Here is a 20,412-nt window from a genome sequence, read left to right on the forward strand (position 1 = left end):
ATTGTCCACATGCTCTGGCATGCAGCAGTTGTCTTAAATGCCAAGTAGCATGGTCCTCAAAATAGATCATTTGCCTTTCTGGTCCAAAATAAGGACTTTGATGGGCCTTGTCACCGCAAGAGAAGTGCTGTGGTTCCCAGAGGAAGGAAGAGCAGGGCTAATGAGGCAGAAATCTCAGCCACTCCTCCACAGTCCTGGGCATTTTCCTGAAAAACAGCAAGTATGTGGTCAGCAAGTAGAATATAAAGGGCAGCGAAAATTAAAGCCTAGCTTCATTTTAACTTGGGCCAGATGATTGAAACTTTTTTTTTGCAATGGGGATGGCCAAATCCACCTTCTGATAACAATTCATAGGGCTGGCAGGATAAATTGTGTCCATGCAGAATGGGCGTGCTCATTAGTGCCTACCACATGACAAAGAACTTGGCTATATGTATAATGTGTGCACAGGTTTGCTGCATACATCACATCAAACAAACAAACAAACACACAATGATGGACAGGTGGGCACACTGTGCCCTATTTTTAGGGCCTCCACATAGGCAAACAAGTGAGGCAGCCTTGTGGTGGTTAGAGATGAAGAATCTATGGACTGATATTTCAAAACCCAGCCTATTTTATTTAGGCCAGCACATTATCACGGCTGCTGTGGGGCAGGGCCTACTTTGTCAAATGCAACAATTCCTCAACCCGCCTTACCTCGGGATGGAATGCATGGCAGGTATCTGGTCGCCGCCTCAGCTTCTGGGAGCGCATCCTGTCACATTTCACTGACGCATTATGTGCAATGCTGTTAAGGTTAATAGCAGTTTGGGGAAATGGTGAAAATTAGAAACAATCCCATTTATGGAGGAGCTGTGTTGTCCCAGAATTCCAGTTTACAACTAGGCTGCACAAGTCATAAGATGTATTCCCATAGAGGTGCCCTTGATTATGAAGCTACTGCATCTGCTCACATGGAATGCCATGCACCCATTCTAGCATAAAGGGTGCTGTCACAGGCAGGACATTTCTCAAAATACTTATGCTACACCTGTTAAGTAGGTGGGCTCAATTAAGATCAGCTAGGATTTTTGAGCATAGTTTAATCTGAACACTGCTTAAATCCTATTGAAACTAGTGGGACTTAATTGTCCCATTGATTTCAACATGATTTTAGTTGGAGTGGAGCCATCATGGGTGGCTGCAGAACCAAGCAGCAGCTTTCAAGGCTAATGATCACACTTAATGAGCAAGCTCCACTCCAGGAGCAGTTAGCCAGGAGTAAGACCTACTGGAAACAATGGGACCTAAGTTAGTCACAACCACCTTGAGCAAAATTAGGGCTACAATCTACATATTTTTTTCCAGCAGTGTTGCTGCAGAGCTAAAATTTGTCCACTGAAGGAGAAACCTGCTATTATATTAAATGTGTCTTCATAGTTTCATGTGTATGCCTTTAATAGAAGTTCTTCAAACACACTCTGCTGCCCCAATGTAAATCTCCCTGAAGCCTGCTGGTGTCCTGTGCATCTATGCCATGGTTCTGTTCCAGAACAAGAGTCCCTGCAACTGTAAAAAGCAAACAAATGGGAAGAAGTAGCTCCCGTAATAAGCAGTTTCACCCTGGCATTTTGGAGTTGCAATGCACAACATCTTTCTGTACCATTCTGTACCATCTTTCTGTACAGCAAATAAGTCTATTGGTCCATCTCACACAGTACAATACAGTATTAATGTATTATGGTACACAAAGCACATGGTCCACCATTGACCTAGGACTCCTTCCTTACTTAGGCTTCTATTTTGCAGATGCAAATGAAACTAACAGCATCTTACACATACTTCAGAGTGAAGACTATTTTCAGGTTCTAAAAAGAGTTTAAAAACTAAATAGCCAGTCTGATTTCTCTTTCTGTCTTATGCCTGGTACGCATGTGCTTTTTCTTTCCACCAATTGAGGCATCTAGAAAAATGCACACAATCAATCCATATAGCACGTACCAAACAACAGTACGCAATCATAATTAGCAGCAGATTAACTTGCCATTGCTTTTGCCATGGTTTCCATTAGAACATATGCATCAATTCACTGTTGGAAAAATGTAAACCACAAGAACTGTACAGCCCAGTACAACCTCTACCAGCAGAAAGATATATTTGACTTCTTTAGGTTGCAGTAGGACAGGTGGAAAGCTGCTGCAGTCACATACAGCATCTACAACCAGGAGCAGGAGATTGCTGTTGGTAATTTGCTGCACCACAAACATCCTGTAAGGGCGAGAAGATCCCCCCACCCCAAGAGACTATGGTCAGAATAGAAGGTTATAGAATACTCTCCTTGCCCCTTCCTCAGGGGTTTTTTTCCAGCTGGAACTCAGTTCTGGCACCTCTCAGGTGAGTGCCATTGCCATTCTAAGATAACAAGGGAGGTGAGTTCCAACACTTCTTTTTCTAGAAAAATAGCCCTTCCCTTCCCTTCCCCTTCCCCTTCCCCTTCCCCTTCCCTTCCCACCACCACCACCACAAACAAGCACATCAAGCAATAGGAAACAGCAAGAATTAAAGCAAATGGGAAGGGGGCAGAGGAAAATATATTTAGTTAATAAATGGGAATACTATTAGGGAATACTCAGAACTGAGTTGAAGACTGCCACTTTCAATTACACAAATACAATTTTATTGCATTGGAGGCAGAATGGTTGAGAAACTTGAGCTGTGGGTTATAAAGCAGGGATAAATCCTTGTGTACTGTGGACTAATTTGTTAATACTTTAGTGCAGCTCTTGTGTAAATGGATTGATATACTTGACTCTGGATGGGAATGTAGCATCTACATACATTGTGTGTGTGTGACATTGTGTGTGACATTGTGTGTGTGTGTGTGTGTATCCATGCACAATTAAGAGGTTGTAAGTTTTTTAGTGTTCATCTTCAATGTACTCTGCATTATAAGCATAGTGCTCATGCATGGAAGGGCATGCAGAAGAACTATTTATGTATGTATTGAAGCACATTGACTTTAGTACATCACAGTTATGTGTTCCAAGGCAGGATTTCAGATTCAGAGTGTGTGTTCAAGCCAGTGTAAATATAGGTACAGGACTGACCTGTGTGTTAAAGTGTATGTGCGGGGAGATCAACCCTATGCAGCTATGCAGGGGAACCACATTCAAAGAATGACTATAAAGTCCCATGTGTCCTGACTTCCATGCAAGTGGCCCAATACTGAGGGATCAGCTGGTGATGTGGACAGACTCTCCATGACACTGAGGCTACAACTCCATTCTGTGTCTGCTCCCTTCTCTAGCCATGAATACAGTGCAGTATTTGGACCATGAGCTTGAATTCTCATTTACTGTATATGTGTCATTTTCATAGTTACTACCGGTATTATTTGTTTTCTGACAACATAAAGTGTTCATGCTCAACTAATATGGAAAATGCATCCTAAGCATGCCTACAGCCAGAAAGACAAATAGTCCTCTACTGCCCTCTGCTGGGGGACTATGAGTGGTGTGTACTTCACTAAAAGCTAAAAGTTCCATCTTAATATTTAGCACCTGAGTTTTAGTTCTTAGATCACCTCCTGTGGGCTTGTGGAGGCTTTATTCAAATGGCCTTCTCTGTAAACAGAATCCTGCCAACTGTACCCAGCTGGGTACCATGTCTGAGTTAATGGAATCATCTAAAAGCAGCTTGCATACCGTAGGTAAGCTACCGTAGTTTCATGAAAATAATAATGACAACGACGACAACAACAACATGCATGCTTCATGGGCATAATCTTAGGGCTGGTCCAAATGTTACATCTGAGTGATAAGCTTTTCATTCAGCAACACTCCCTACAGAAGTGGCAACATCTAGAACAGTGGTTCTCAAACTCCACCCCACACTCCACTCGAAATTTGCTGAGGGTCTTAGGGAACCACTTAATGATATTTCTACCTGCTGTAGCAGTTGTAATTCCACAGAATTCAATTTGTAATACAATAAAATACAATATTAAGAAAATAAAGGAAGTGGTAACAATGCAATTAAAAATTTACACAAAACTAAATTCAAAGGATGTATGATTTCCCATCTTCAGCCACAAATTCATAGACACCTTGAGAACCACTTGTGGTTCACAGACCACACTTCAGGAACCCCTGATCTGGAAGCTTTCTACCCAAGTGAATGAAGCATCCAACTCCCAGCACCATCATTCCCATTGTGAATAATGGTGTTAGTGTGGTATAATAATAATAATAATAATAATAATAATAATAATAATAATAATATATTATTTATACCCCGCCCATCTGGCCGGGTTCCCCCAGCCACTCTGGGCGGCTTCCAACAAAACACTAAAATACATCTAGAGCTTTTAGATATTAGAGCTGTGAACATTACATGAAAATACTAATGTCTGAATTAGTCCTTAGCTTCCTTACAATAATCATGTAAGGTAGATCAGTTAGGGGCCAGGAGGGGGGAAGGGAGGGAGGGAAGGAGAGAGAAAGAGAACAATTTTCTGGAGATCACTTGCTGAGTTCATGGCTGAGCTAAGAAATTGTCCCATGCGCTTTAACCATTATGTTTATACCAACCATCATAGGAATTGCTTCAGAAGCTATCTGGTATTAGTAGGTACACAGGAGAGACATGTGTTGCTAAGAGCAAGGCTGAACTTATTTGCACAAGACAAAGTATTCAAATCTAATAAGCTCCAAGCATGGTGTACCTGCAACTAATGCCCTGACAGAAGGGCTTTTTTCAGCTGGAACTCACCAGAACTCAGTTTCAGCACCGCCCAGGTGGGCCCCATTGCCATTATAAGAGAACAAGGGAGGAATTCATGGTGAGTTCCAGCACCTATTTTTCTAGAAAAATAGCACTGCTTGATGGTATAAATGAGAGAGAGGAGAAAAGAATGCCTAAGGCAGGGCTGACAATTCTTAAACTCACTATAGCCAGACTGTTTTTTTGGAACCAGCATTTGGAACCAGCATCAAATGCTCAGATTTTTTGGTGCCAGTATTCAGTGTTTAGGCACACTGAGTTGTTTAATGTTGGCAAAGTAGAGTTCTTACAGGCAAACATGCCTCTCAGCCCTTGCATGCAGTTTAGAATGAGTGGTGTGAGTTCTCTAAATCATACAATCATACATGGGATAACACTCTATGGAGAGCTTTGAGCGAAAAGATTGCCTTGAAAAGAAATGGATGTTGAACAGAATTAACATATCTGTGGGCCCTCGTGGATATGAATTATTTGGAACAGGAATGTTCTACACTGAAGCAAATGCACTAACCTATAAAGAAAAAACATGATCATATTCAGTTTTGCCTGTCTTTCTAAAGGGAATTCACAGAACCACAGAACTGTAGAGTTGGAAGGGACCTCAACGGTCATCTACTCCAACCCCCTGCAATGCAGGAATCTCAGCTAAAGCATCCATGACAGATGACCATCTAGGTAAAGGTAAAGGACCCCTGACAGTTAAGTCCAGGCACGAACGACTCTGGGGTTGCGGTGCTCAACTCGCTTTACTGGCCAAGGGAGCCGATGTTTGTCCACAGACAGTTTTTCTGGGTCATGTGGCCAGCATGACTAAGCCACTTCTGGCAAAACTAGAGCAGCGCACAGAAATGGCGTTTACTTTCCCACCAGAGTAGTATCTATTTACACCACAGCACTACCCGTGCCCTCTGCTTAAAAACCTCTGAGGAAGGAGAGTTTACCACCTTCCAAAGGAGTCCATTCTACTGTCAAACAGCTCTTACTGTCAGAAAGTTCTTCCTGATATTTAGATGGAATCTCTTGTAATTTGAATCCATTGGTTTGGGTCCTACCCTCTAAGGCAGGAGAAAAAAAGTTTGCTCCAATTTCCAATATTCCTTTAGATATTTAAAGATGGCTATAATCTCTCCTCTCGGTCTCCTTTTTCCCAGGCTATACATACCCAGTTCCCTCAACCATTCCTCATAAGGTTTGATTTCTAGACCCTCATAAAGCCTGGTTTCCAGTGAAGGGTGTGGCTGAGGAGAGTTCTGAGGACCAGATAGAGAGACTTGGAGGGCAAAATGTGGTTCTGAGTCTGCGGTCCCCCACCTGTGCAGTAGGTAAGGAGTGTGTTCAAGGTAGATCTTGGTAACTGGCAGGTTCATGCAGAAGGAAGTGGTCCGTGGGGGACCTGGGTCCTAAGCAATCGTCACTACTATTGTTACTAACGGACATTTGAATTGAGGTTGGAATAGTTCATAGATGCAGGCAATTCAGAAGAAATTGTGGAAAATAAGAGGCATTGCAAGGATAACAAGAGACGGTTAGTTTGCTTGGAGATCAGACTAACCAGGGACAATTGAGAGGCACAGGTAGGAGAAAAGGAAGAAAGAGAGCACATTTCTTACTTCTGACAGTCTCCGCATTCAATAATCCCATTGGTCTCTTTGATGGCAGGTTCATATACAAACACTGGGTATTCTGTGTCACATGGTTGTAGCATGTCGTGCTTCTTGTGCTTGTGAGCTGAGATGGGGAAAAAGAGGCTGAGTGAGAAAATCAGGTGAAGGAAACAAATGAGCAGAAAAAAAGAGAAAAGGAAAAAAGAAGCGGAAAGATGTTGACCCAAAAACGAAGATTACTGGCAGCCACTAGGTGGTGTGGGAGACCCAGTGTATGAGGATGCCCTAGAAGCATGAATATGGCCACCCTTTAGCCAATGCTGAGATTATGTACTTATCAGTTTGACAGGCTGTTTACTGCTAGAAAGTCAAAACACACAAGTGGGAAACCACTTGCAGTTAGTTCATGGTTAGAATCAAACCAGCTGGCCAAGACATTACCAGGTGGCTCATATGGGAGAAACAGGAATACTTTTTACTAATGACAGTGACTGGGCTGGGCTGGGCTGGTACAGCACCAATCTAGTAACCTGCAGCTAATTACATAAGAAGGAAGCTTTACTTGAAAGAAAGTCCACTACCCAGCTCCCACTAGCCAACATAGGAACTGACTACCTGCAGTGGAAAGATCTACATTTTGGGGACCCTGAAGCTTGAACTGTTATGGGGTCCTTCAGCATCAGCAACGAAGTCTAGAGTAACCACTGTTATCTTCTTCAATGGGGTTGTTCCATGACAGATCACCAAACCTTTACAACACCTGTGCTACTGACTTTCAGACTTTGGAATTGTTGAAATATATACAAAAATAATAATAATCACTTTTGAAGTTTTGGGAAAGCTGAAATCCAAAACATTTAAGAAAGCATAAATATTGTTTAAAATATTTATGTTATTAATTGAGTATACAAAACTATCTTAACTGTGTTGCATGTCAACCTTTTTAACATTTAGGTGCACTATTTATTTATTTTAAAGAAACACTAGGTGTCATTGTGACATTTTGAAGGACAATGATGTTCAGACTTGCATGGATATGTTTGCATGGAGAGAAAAAATAATCACCTGCCAGATAGTCAGGGAGTGGGTGAACTGGTTGGTCATGAATAACAGCAGAAGTTTACATTTGAGAATACTAACAGTGGGGCTGCTGTTCTTCAAACAGAGAAATGCCCTAAATGCTGTTGGACATTTGCATCACACTGGCCTGAGGGAGAAAAGCTGTGCTGGCATTTATTCTCTTGTGTGATGACGACAACTCAGAGATGCAAAGATATTGCAAATGCCACACAAACATGTATAGTTTGTGCCACTCATTGGGAGTTGAAACAGTGACAAATATCTGAAAACCACACTCTTTTCTAGTTTGTTTTAATCTATCCATTTTTATCTCCCTGCCCTTCAAGGAGCTCAGGATCATCTTAATCATCACAATTCCCTTCTCAGGTAGGTAAAACCTGTGAACTCTTGGAATTGGAATCAAGCAGGTGGTTGAGCCTGTCCAGCATTCTAACCACACTGGCTCTCACACAAATCTGTGACTGCAGCTTTTGTGAAAATTGCAGTGCTCTAATCTGGATACAAAGCTTGCAACACCCTTGCACACAAAATGAAGACTTGTGTAGCTCATCTGTCAAGCACCAGTGAAGCGAAGTGTTACTTCCTGCTGGGAAGTGAATATCAGAGCTCCCATTGCTTTGTCACAATGGTACCTGTCCTTCCTGAGGGTTTGCAAGTGACTGAATCTCTGCTTCAGTGCAACCATCACAAACAATCTGATTCCTCCCATTGCTTTTCTTTGCCTGTAATGTTGTTCATCAAGTTTCCCTCAACATAACTATGCAGCAGATTCCCTGTTCTAATCTTTCAACTATGAAGGAAGCAGCAGGCTATCTTAGCACAACCTCCCTCAACTGGGATTAAAACAGAAATAAATTTATGCCAGATGGTGCAATGAGTATTGTAAACAACACCTATTTCTTTTGCTGGGTCTTATTAAGTTTCCATGCTGTATAGCAAGGATTTGTCCAGTCCTGCATATGTCACCCTGATGTTTTGCATTACCCCTCCGCCCTAAATTGGTTGTCGTGTCCAAGGTAATCTAGATAAGATTCGAACCTGGAACCCCTCAACTCACTAACTCCCTAAAAATGAATAAAGGCAGCTGATTAGACAGCTTGTCTAAAATGTGACAAAATGTAGGTGGACAGGAGTCTTAACCACAGCGCAACCCTGATTGGGTGAGCCAGATTTAGCATCTGTATAGATAGACCCCTTATTTGGCACTCGATATATTTTCTAGGTTTCTCTTCTAGTGCAGTGCACCTTACTCAATAAAACCTAGAAATTACCCAACATGGAAAACATGTGGCCTATCCAGGATGCAAAACTATAAGTTATAGCCATGCAGTTACATGTCCACAACCAGCTCACTTTACATATCCAAACTTTGACTCTCCCTCTCCTCAAGGTAGACCTGCATTAGTGTCATGTATGGAAGGGAAGATCTACAGCATGCTCTGCATCTTCTTATTGTGTTTCATTCACATATAACATTTGCTCTTGAAGCCACAGAGATTTGTCCTGTTCAAACTCCCTTTTGTCTCTCTGTTAAACCACACTTCAACTGGATCAGAAGTGAATTTCCTCATACCCCAAACAGTTCCTTGGACACAGAGGAATAACAGCAATAAATTGAGCCTGAGGAGAGGGAACAAATTCAGTCAGCTACAACAGGGCAGAACACAGTGAAGCCACTGCTGCATTTGGGAGAGGGCATTTCCCCCCCTCTCACCCACCAGTTTCATCATGAATTAACACCTGAGCAGCATCAGCAAAAGGGAGTAAAATGTCACCGCCATCCTGATATTTGCAGTCACATTGATCCGGAAAAATAACAACAGAGATGTGTTTTAAATTGCTGGCGTTTCACTATCAGCAGGGCAGCCCATATATATATATTTTTCTAGCCCAAGCAGCTGTCTATGTGACCAGAGATCGGCACCTCTGCACCATTTTATGATATTGCAAAGGGCCTTGAGTTTCTGTATCTCTGCTTTTCTAAATCATATATTATTAAATATACAAGACCACTGAGTGGTTTACATAAAACACTGTAAAATTGTATGAAATCTCTCTCACAGATTGCTAGATGTTACGGCATGTGCACAGGACAGCTGCTCCCCAGCGGGGGCTGGTGCCTATTGGGATAGGCAGGCTGTAAGGCATGGATGCCAACAGTAGGAGGAGCCAGAGCTGATGATAGGCAGAACTAATTCTAGTTTAACCCCAATCCTCCTCCATAGAAGGGCAACAGTGCCACTTAGAAGGAAGAAACCGGCAGGCAGGACCAGAAAGAAGGCAGTTGGGAGCTGGTTGCGGTTGGTAGGGCAGTGCCCTATTTGCCCTAATAGATCAGCGCCCACTGCCTTCGGAAGCAATCTGTGCTTCTTTCTCTGTCTTCCAGTCCCACTAGAGATGCCCTCATGGGTGATGTAAGTTGGGGAAATAACTAAACCTCCAAATATTACTCTCCACCAGTTACTCCTATGCCACTGTCCTGCTTCCCCAATTCCTCTGAGGCTTATAATCCACCAGCAGGAGTATGGAGGATTGTAGCCTCTTAGCCCCACCCTTTATTTATTTAAATTTATATACCACAGTCTCAGATCAGTTCACCATTACCTACCTGCAGCCCATCCTGGCTGATTACTGGCTGGGCTATTCATGAGCAAGCAGCCAGTTTAACAACTTCTTCTCCACAGGAGCTTTAGCAACTGCTGATGTTTGGAATTTGGGAAGGAAATAATACCTCTTGCCAGGATATCATAGAGAAGGTTTTTCCTCTCCTTGCCTAAGGGCAGGCTGGTGCTCAGTTGACCTGGGAAGTACCCTCACATGCCACAGCTCTACGTGTTGAAGCTTTAGTGACATATTGGAACATGGGAAGTTGCCTTGCACTTAAACTACTGGACTATCTAGCTCAGTTTTGTCTACACTGATTGGCAGCAGCTCCTCAGGGTTTCAGGCAGAAGCTTTTTTTTCAGCCCTACCTGGGAACTGAGGATTGAACTAGGTGTTTTCTTCATGCAAAGCAGATGCTACACCACTGAACCCACCCCCTGTTGTTGGGTTTACTGGTAGCTAATCATGATGACAAATGGTGTGAACTAAGCAAAGAGTTTTAATATTTATCTTGGTTAGGTATATCTTATTGACATAAGAGCAGCTCCCATATTTCTTATTTCTATAGACAAGCCATTTATCAGCCAGCCTTTGTCCAAATGGTGGAGTGGGAATAAAGAGCTAGAGCTGCTTATTCAGCCAACCTGTAATCATATCTGCTTCTCTAACATAAATAAATTATGAGAAAGTTGAATGAACTTATTTATTGAAGTTGCTCTAGTCTAGTGATCAGAACCTTACTATCTGCAGTTGTCTGAATAATACAGTTTTGCTGAATTTCCAGTTGAGTGATTACCACCTGTCCTCATGCAATTCTGCCAACAGGTTGAAGTTTCTTTCTGATAGATTCTTGCCCACCTCTAGCTAATTATCTCTGCTTGCATTTTGTACCTACTGAGAATGCCAGAATGTCCTCTCATGTTTCTTTCTGAGCTCCATATTTGACCTGGATCCTCTGATTATTATGGATCCTTTTAGAGCAACCATAATACATGGGAGCTCTGGCTGGAGCTCAACTAAGGTTGCCTCCCTTCCTGCATGATGTAACCATCACAATGTCCTTTCTCTTGCACGAATGGCACCTCCCTAGTCCACCCATCCTCATTTCTTCATCATCCCTCTATTGTTGGGTTTACTGGTAGCAGTGCTAATTATCATGCAAACACTTAGGCCTGGCCTGATTCAATTCAGTCCTGAACAATTGAACAGAGGAAAGAACTCCTTGAAGTTCTTACTCTACTTCTAGACCTTGGGATACCAAGCATTATTTGAGACATCAGGCACCAACTCCAGAAGCAGCACCTATTGGGCTGGCCTAGTATGACAGATAGAAAGCTCAGATTGTAGATTAAAAGCACCATAGGAAGGCCTAAGTATTTGTATAATGTGTAAATATACCGGTATTGAGAATGAAATGGGGGAGAGGGGGTAGAATAGAAGATGGAACGCTGATAAACCCTGCAACTTTTCAAATACTAATTTGTTCCTTTATAATGGACCAAGCTTCTTGTAAAATATCATTAATATTGAAGGGCAAGACTTGCAAATATCAATATAAGATTCACTTTAGCAGCGTACAGCAGCATTCTCCACCCATTGCCTATTGCTCAGTAAGAACTGCTGCCATGCAACCTTAGCTCATTTCAATAAAGCTTGTATGGGTGAACCCACATTCTTTGCACAAGCTGCTGCTGTTTGCACATATTGGCACATCCCTAGAGCTACTGCACATCTTTATATTCAAGGTTATAGCTGGACCAGCAAGCGCAGAAACTTGCAATGAAGTATGCGAATCACACAGTGAGTGGTAGCACAATAATTAAACAAGTAGTGATATCTCTGTTTTCAACTAGGCAGTCACAGCTAATTCCTGAACAGCTGTGAAGTGGGAAAGAAATTGCCCCCAGAATTCTGGGTAAATCTGCTATGGGTGTTCTCCTGTCTCCAGAAAATGGAGATATTTTTGCTGTACTATAATGATTCTACTTACCGTGGTGGAAAACAGACTTGGCTATATAGGTCGCATGGCATAACATGTGATGCAGATGAATCCATGATGATGATCACAAGATGGTGGTAGAATTCCATGGTGAAGACACATGAATAGGAAGAATGGGAAATGAAGAAAGAGGAAGAATGACATGGTGGTGAAATGAAAAAATAATTGTTCACAACAGTAACAATGAGCGTGAGACTACTCCTTAAAATTCACCTGCCTTTACAGTTAATGAAACTGCTGTTTCATGAGAAATATGTTTTATTGTCTTATTTCCTTCTTTCCTTCACATAAGCCTATGTGAAGTGAATGTGATATACTCAAAAATACTAGAATATTTGACACTGAAAGTTTTGGCCTGCACACTGCTAAAAGTTTAGGAGCAGGCAATGCTTTCAGAAACAAGTACAATATTGGAAATACACCCTGGACTAGAGAGAGACAGCTATTCTATCTGGTTAAAATATGTGTAAGCAACATAATGTATGTAACCAGCATATTACTGTAGCCAAACCCTAGCAGGCAGTGCTGTAAGTAACATTTCCTGTATGAGATTGTGCTTTTGAAATGGTTTCTGCCATTTATTATTATTATTAAATGAAACATATTAAGAATTAATTATATTTATAAAGTTCTTTCTTTCTTTCTTTCTTTCTTTCTTTCTTTCTTTCTTTCTTTCTTTCTTTCTTTCTTTCTTTCACAAAAGACTGTCTGTGTTTTTCTACTTTTAGCTTACATTGCTGTTGTGTTTCAAAAATTATCTCCAAGATACGGAGGACTGGAATTGAAAGAATAAAGTTTTGTAATTTTAAGAGCTCATAGACAAAGCGACACTTGCTCAGAGTGCATGTGATCCACATCACTGTTTTTAGACAGGCTTTTAGGGGTCTTAACACTGACACCCTTTCTGCACGTTCCAAGCAAAGTGCATGTAAATGAAAGAACTGGCCCACTGCTTCAGCAAATAGTTGCCAATAGTCTTCCATCCACCTCATGGGATACCCTAACACAGACCACATATGAGCTGACATAGTTGACAGTGTTATTAAACCTTGCCAGTATATTCCAGGGTGTCTGAATAAAGGTGAAATGGAAGCTGGCGAATAGATTCTCAGTGCCAACAGGGTGGCAATGTCTCTGGATTGTGCTAAATTGCATTCGTATGTGTGGCTCCTTCATCGAAGCCCAGTGGCTGCAAAATTTGTGCGCTGTGAGCTGGCTGCATTCCCGCATACTCACCATCTGCCAAATTGTCTGTGTGCCAGAAGCCAGATAGGTTGAACTCCAGAAAGAATCTGTCAAAAGGGGGGGGGGGAGAGAGAAATATGTATTTTACGCTAGCCCGGAAGGGCAAAGGTGTTATGCAGGCAGACAGTCCCTGTGATTTGCTCTACTCTGAGCTTTTAGGCTGTAGGAGCAGCCTAGAACTTGCCTTGCAGTTCACACCTGATCCAGTTACTTTAAATCCTTTGTTACTTTTCAGAATGGATAATTCTGCCTTAATCCTAAAATAAATTACTAGCAATTCCTGTGGCAAGACTGTCATTAACACTGTGCTCCTTGTGGCTGGGAGGGAAATATACTCGGTCACCTTGAAAGCCATCTGCTCAGCAATGGTGGATTGCTGGTATTCAGTGCCCAGCGACAGCTGTGGAGTGTGCCTAGCAAGTTAATCTCTATGAAGAATCTTGGAATATGGCCCTTGTCTCAAATTCAAAGGTGTTTGAATCTAACACTTCAGTCTCTGCCTAGTACAGGCATCCCCAAACTGTGGCGCTCCAGATGTTTTGGCCTACAACTCCCATGATCCCTAGCTAACAGGACCAATGGTTGGGGAAGATGGGAATTGTAGTCCAAAACATCTGGAGGGCCAAAGTTTGGGGATGCCTGGCCTAGTGTAATCATTAATCTCCACTGTACTACCAAGGAGGTGCTGCTGGTAGTCCCTTCATTGAGTACTTTCTAAGGTGGGGGGCAGAACACACAGTAAAGCCTTCGTGGTGGTGGCTTCCAATTTATGCAACTCCTTCCCACTGCATGTTTGGTTGTCTTCCACTTTCTGTTTATTCATATGGCAGCTTAAAACATTATCTATTATTACAGGTCTACAAAACATAGCAGCAGAAGCCTTGTTTGTTAAGCTCTACTGTGCTGCTGACTTTTAAATGTTGTTTAATGGTATTTTATGGTTATATTTTTGTTCAGTTTATTTTTAATAGCCATTTGCTGGGTGTGTTTATTTTTTAATGTGCTGACAGCTATTCCAAGTTCTACATGAGGGGGAGCATGGTATCTACAATATATGTTGGAAAGCTGCTTGTTCTCTATATATTTGGACACCTCTTAATATATCATAGGGACGCGGGTGGCGCTGTGGGTTAAACCACTCAGCCTAGGGCTTGCCGATCAGAAGGTCGGCGGTTCGAATCCCCACAATGGGGTGAGCTCCCGTTGCTCGGCCCCAGCTCCTGCCAACCTAGCAGTTCGAAAGCACGTCAAAGTACAAGCAGATAAATAGATATCGCTACAGCGGGAAGGTAAACAGCGTTTCTGTGTGCTGCTCTGGTTCGCCAGAAGCAGCTTTGTCATGCTCCCACATGACCTGGAAGCTGTACGCCAGCTCCCTCAGCAAATAACACGAGATAAGCACCGCAACCCCAGAGTCGGTCACGACTGGACCTAATGGCATACCTGCCAAGTCTGAAAAATGCGGAATCAGCAGCAGCGCGGCACCGGACGTCACTTGTACGCATGCCCGGCAGCCATCTTGGTGGTGGCCGCATGGCGATGGCCATCTTAGTGACAGCCGCCACCATGCAGCCACCACCAAGATGGCTGCCGGGCATGCGTAGAAGCGACTTCCGGTGCCACTCTGCCTGATTTCTGGTGCCCACACATGGGAAGAGCGGCACCAAAATGGAGGCTCCCTGGCAGGTCGGAAATCCGGGGAATTTCCGGGATTTTTCTCTGTTCGGGAGAACAGCGGGAAATGGATTAAAATCCGGGGGTTTCCCGCGAAAAACGGGATACTTGGCAGCTAAGCCTAATGGTCAGGGGTCCCTTTACCTTTACTATATCATAACCAAATTTAGCATGATCAAAGGCCAGGTTTTAACCCATGTATGTATGCAATTGGGCCTCATTTTGAATCAAGATGTTAAACCAAACCTTTCAAAGGTGCACTGTGTTAACCACTGATCACAAAATGACGCCAATTTTTTTGGTTTCTGAGAACTTCCGAGCAATGTTGGGTATGAGGTTGTTAGTAACAAATATATTAATAAAATATCAAATGCACTCATTAATCTGCCTTTCTTCCTGAAGCCCCACAATGTGTCACCTTGGCAGAGATGGCAAGTTAGGTCTACTCCATTAACATACTTTCCTCATAGGAACAGGATTGTCCCTCCTCTTTCCTCTGTTTTCAACTGACCAAATTATTCAAGTTCATTAGAATTTGAGAAGGGATAGGTAAGCCTGATACTTGTTGATTTACATCCATGTAGATACTCACAGATACTTTGTTGATTTATATCCACGTACGGTAGTAGAACATAAAACTGTTAATGTTAGTGACATTGGTTCACTAACACACAAAACTCTTCCCCAGGGAAAAATGCATCATTTCTGGGCAAGCAAGTAAGTGCCTGTGCCTGCCTACATAGTGCATAGTGTTTTTTCTATGTAGTGTGGACTACATAGAAAAAACAAGTACTCATTCTCCATTGATTTTAGAATAAAATGTCGTATGTAAGTAGCCTGCCTGTAGAAACAGATGTGTCCTAAGTTTCATGGACCTGGAAATCCATCTACTCTATGTGTTTCAATTCTACATTTTGGAATAACAGGACTATCTATACTGTGACTGCAACTTCTCCAGCTTGTGCTTCTAAAAGTTAGGACTGTCAATTGCTTCAGGACTGTTTGAATATTTTCTTGTTTATTCGCTATTATAGTCGCATACCAGAATTCTAAAAATGCTTGTGCCAGTAACATCAAGCCCCACCAATTTAAATTTCCTCAAACCTATTAACGAACACAAGCATTAGTTGATTAATGCACTGATGTAAATATACTAAAGCTTGCAGTTATAGTTTCTACTTCTAATGATAATCTTTCCCCCCAGAACTCCAAAATGTTTGTACTCACATGAGGAAGTCAGTTATCAGCCACTTTACTGCTCCTAATAAGGCATAAACTGGCTGTTGAAAAAAGAAAGCCAAAGAAGAGGAGTATTTTACAGAGCCCACAATTCCAGAAGCCAATCTACAAATTAGGAGGCAGACTCTAAGAAGAAGCAATATGCATACAAGTCAGCCTACTACCAAAAATAATTCTGAACCTCATCTTTGGAAAGGTCGGGAAGCTTATCGAGAATTCACATGAGTCTTTGAAGACATAATTACTTAACTGGCTCTCTTCAACCGTAATAGCCTAAATAGCTCATAGAAAGAAAGAGCTAAAGCTATTTGTATGACTAAAACTTTAGAAAACATACTTGTTCTAATGGTGGAAAATAAATTGTTTCCACTTCAAACTGTAGGCAAAAGCAAAACACCACACAAACCTTGTCAGTAGGAGTGCCTAATGCAATAAGGTCTCTAGCATATAAACTGGTAGGTGCTACACAATGCAGAACAATTTTAATATCAGGGGATTTCTAGTCCTCATGATCATGCTGAAAATGTGGATAGTCTCATCTAAAGGATTTAGGCAAATCTGCTTTGGAGCAAAGGTATTATTTTTCTTTTGTGGGAATATGACATACGAGGTATATTTGTATATCTTAATTCTAATAACATTCTCAACTACAGTGTTGTATGAACTCAAAGCTATATCTGAGTAGAAACGTAATAAGGTCAAAGGTTCAGTCTATATTTTTTGTTCTCTCCATTAGTGCTTTCTTCTTATGAACAACAATGGTGATGTTTCCAGGGATTACTTTTTTGTTTCATTCTGCCAGGCGAGCTAGTTTCCAAACAGCAGGGAGAGGGAACCTGTGGCCCGCCAGATATTGGACAGAAGACATGGGATTTTAGCTGTTATATTTCCAGCTTCTTCTCATGACCATCACTCCAACTTTTCTTTTTTAAATGTCTGCTCATCTCCAGCTCTCCACACAATTTGTTTATTTATATGATTTATGAGTTAATTTCCATGCTTTTGTACATGCTCAAAGCAACATTAAAAACATTTCTTAAAGCACCTCATTAAAATTATATAAACAAACAGACATGATAGAGTGAGATTCATAAAACGATGAATGAATTAATGATGAAAGCTATTGGACTGATATCCTTGTCTTTTGACAAAAAGGTACCAAAACATAATTTTAAAAGAAACGACGAGTTACTCAACCAAATTAGGTATGCCTCATTTGCATAGTTTTATTGTAAAAGCCCAATTTGAATGCTTTGGTTTTAGAATTTGGAGGGTTTTCTGCAGCATTTTAAGATCCCTTTGCCCAAGTGCTTGTCGGTGCTTGTCAGGTGGAGTGGCAAGATCAGAAGAGCAAGGATGGATAAACCTTAGCAGGAAGCAAGGTCAAGCATTTTGCTGCTCTAACCAGACACGAGCCTCTCCATGAAACTTTAATAAGTAGTAGTAGGACCCCTACAAATGGGTGGGCTTTTGGGGGGAGCACTCTTGCACTATAGTGCAGCAAAAGTGAGACACCCTGGAACATTTGTATTAAAAAAGTTACAAAATTTCAATAGGAAACTATGGGACATGGACCAACAGGGAATGAAGCAGTATGTCCACCCCAAAACTTTTACCACAAACAGTATTGTAAGTGGGATCGTGCATATCATCACCCCAAAACGATGAGGAGCAGAAATAATTCTGGATGCACAATAAAAAGGATGTCTGAAGAAGCCTTTAGGCTTTGCCATATGATCAATTCTGACCTTTTGATGTTTAAGAAAGGCTTGCCGATCTACTGGGTTTCTTAGTTTTACTTGCTGGTGACAAGCTAAACCACTGCCTACCATATTCAAGGTGCCAGGTTCAGGACCTGTGGTGAGCTTATATTGGTTTTACTGACAGCAATACATTTTCACATATCCACCCCTCTCTCCTTCAAACGACAAGGCTAAATTCCCTAAAGGAATAGAGCTAACATGGGTGATAAAAATCCCTTTGATTTGCAGTACCAGTCCAACTCTAATTAGTGGGTGTTTCCCTATTTAGTTAATACAAATTTGATTATGTAATGCCAGATACAACTACTTAGTTAATCCAACTCTAACAAACAAATCCTATTCTGATCAATTAAAGGCACAGACCTAGTAGACAGCAACGATTTAACATAGCCAAAATTGGCACCAGAGTGCTCCAATGTAGGATTAATTTGGAGTTCATTTTGATTACTGGTGAAAGATGCAGCAGGCATAAATTGAGATGGGGAAAAGAAGAAAAGGAAGGAAAAGTTCAGCTACTTTCCATCCCCAGGATGCATTGTCTCTGGTATCTTCCATCTTTTCCAACTTAATACACATGTACTGCTATTTGGTCAATACATGTGGCATGAAACAAATCCCAGGATCAATTGCAGAATGATGGGTCAATTTTACCTGTGCCTTTCACCATTGAATTTTGGAATTGTTTTGCTTGGTCTGCTGACTCCAGCTAAATTCATGTGTGAAACAGAGTGGAAATTACTTACTTTGGGAAATGAAAATTGGAGACAGCTTATTGGGTGCAGGATCAGAAATATATTCTCACTATGCAAGTGCCACATTTTTCTGAGCACACAGGCTATAGGTGAAGGACAAAAAGTGGCACTGGGAATCTACTGTTTCCCTGTGTTTCCCTGTGTGAAACCTTCTTCCCTTCTCACAGAATGGCAGCACTCTGGATTTGGATGTTTAAAAAAATGACCACCAAAAGGGTTTTAATTATCATCTTTGTTGTGACACTAGCAAAAAGATATTGGTGAAAAACCGGGAAATCTCCTGTCCTGTAATAAACAATTAAAATCCCCTTCCCAGTCTGCCTTCACTGGCGTCATCAGATGAGTGACGTAATTGTGTCCAGCCCCCACAATCAGAGTACATGGGGAAGAGGACATGAGGGCAGACGTGCCTTGGCTTCTTCTTCTGTCCTTGCATAGTCCTCAAATAAGAGCACAGGAAAAGCAATCAGGCTTGTAGCAAAGACAAGGATGATAAGCACGATTCCACCCTCAGTGTAATCAGCAGTGGAAGCAAAGGCACTTCTGCCCTCACACAGCTCTCTCCTGCACCCCATGCCTGGCAATGATGGTGAGGCATGGGGTGGTCTCACCCTGGAGCAGAATGACTTAAAGAACTGGACCAATGCTGTTCTAATATGTTTCATTCCATGTTTTATGTATTATGTAGGAATGCTTACAGATACTTACACTGAGAAGAGGGCGCGCACCACTATGGTGGTGGTGGGGCATTTTACACATGGCTTGGTAGTCGTACATTTTCACCCTGCAAAAACAAAACAAAACTGACAAGTGGGCCCATGTGTTCAACACACCAGCTTAGCCCAAGAGTCCACCAGTCTGCCTAGCCCACTACTGTGCACTCTGATTGTACAGTGGTGCAACGGAACACTGTGGCACCAGAAGCAGTTTAGTCATGCTGGCCACATGACTTGGAAACGCCAGCTCCTTTGGCCTGAAGCAAGATGAGCACCACAGCGCATAGTCGCCATTGACTAGACTTAACTGTCCAGGCGTCCTTTACCTTTTAAAATTCTGATTGAAGGTGACTTTCAAAGGTCTCCTTTACACCATAACAGATCATTTTGCTTATTATTGTCTGCACTGACTGGCAGCAGCTCTACAGAGTTTTACACATAAGTTTTCACCAGAGAAGCCAGGGGTTTAACCTAGAACCTTTGCATATGAAACATGTGCTCTATTGATGAGTTGCATATAATGTTTGAAAGCCTATGCCCTGTACTATGCTGTACAGGGAAACATTGGATGGGAATAGCAAACACAGTTAGCTTTGCTCACATTGTTCTGGGCTCCCATGCTGTTCTGGTAACATGTAAGGGCCTCCAAGTCAGGAACATAAATGGCCTAGATGAAGCCACATGAAATTGTATTGCTACACAGTAATGTAATGTTACTTCTGACATTTAAAAAAAGATACATGCCTGTATTTTTGTGTGTTTGTTTGTTTGCCATCTTTCAACATGCATTCTTAGAACGCAAGCAGGGAAATGAAAATAGGTAACACTTTGCATTCGTTCATGTTGTGCACAAACCGTGTGACAGTGGATATAATCAGGAGTGATTCCTGTTACTGCAGCAATGCTTTCTTTGGCTGCTGCAAATCATAGAATCGGTACTGGCTGCACCCATTATTATGCAGTTCACACATT

The 20,412-nt window shown here is 41.9% G+C and overlaps 1 protein-coding gene across 1 annotated transcript in view; it reads right to left on the bottom strand.

The window, feature by feature from the left end:
- Nucleotides 1-2,063: 2,063 nt before the first annotated feature.
- Nucleotides 2,064-20,412, bottom strand: part of CACNA2D4 (calcium voltage-gated channel auxiliary subunit alpha2delta 4) — a 169,673-nt gene continuing 151,324 nt past the window's right edge. Inside the window, exons 32-37 of the mRNA XM_088676809.1 lie at nt 19,433-19,508; nt 16,198-16,250; nt 13,288-13,343; nt 12,043-12,063; nt 6,375-6,492; nt 2,064-2,250 (exon numbers count right to left, since the gene is read on the bottom strand). Of these exons, the coding sequence (XP_088532935.1) occupies nt 2,064-2,250; nt 6,375-6,492; nt 12,043-12,063; nt 13,288-13,343; nt 16,198-16,250; nt 19,433-19,508 (511 nt within the window). The remainder of the gene's footprint in view (nt 2,251-6,374; nt 6,493-12,042; nt 12,064-13,287; nt 13,344-16,197; nt 16,251-19,432; nt 19,509-20,412) is intronic.

This window comes from Zootoca vivipara, chromosome 9 (assembly GCF_965207765.1).
Source record: "Zootoca vivipara chromosome 9, rZooViv2.hap1.1, whole genome shotgun sequence".
Lineage (NCBI taxonomy): Eukaryota > Metazoa > Chordata > Lepidosauria > Squamata > Lacertidae > Zootoca > Zootoca vivipara.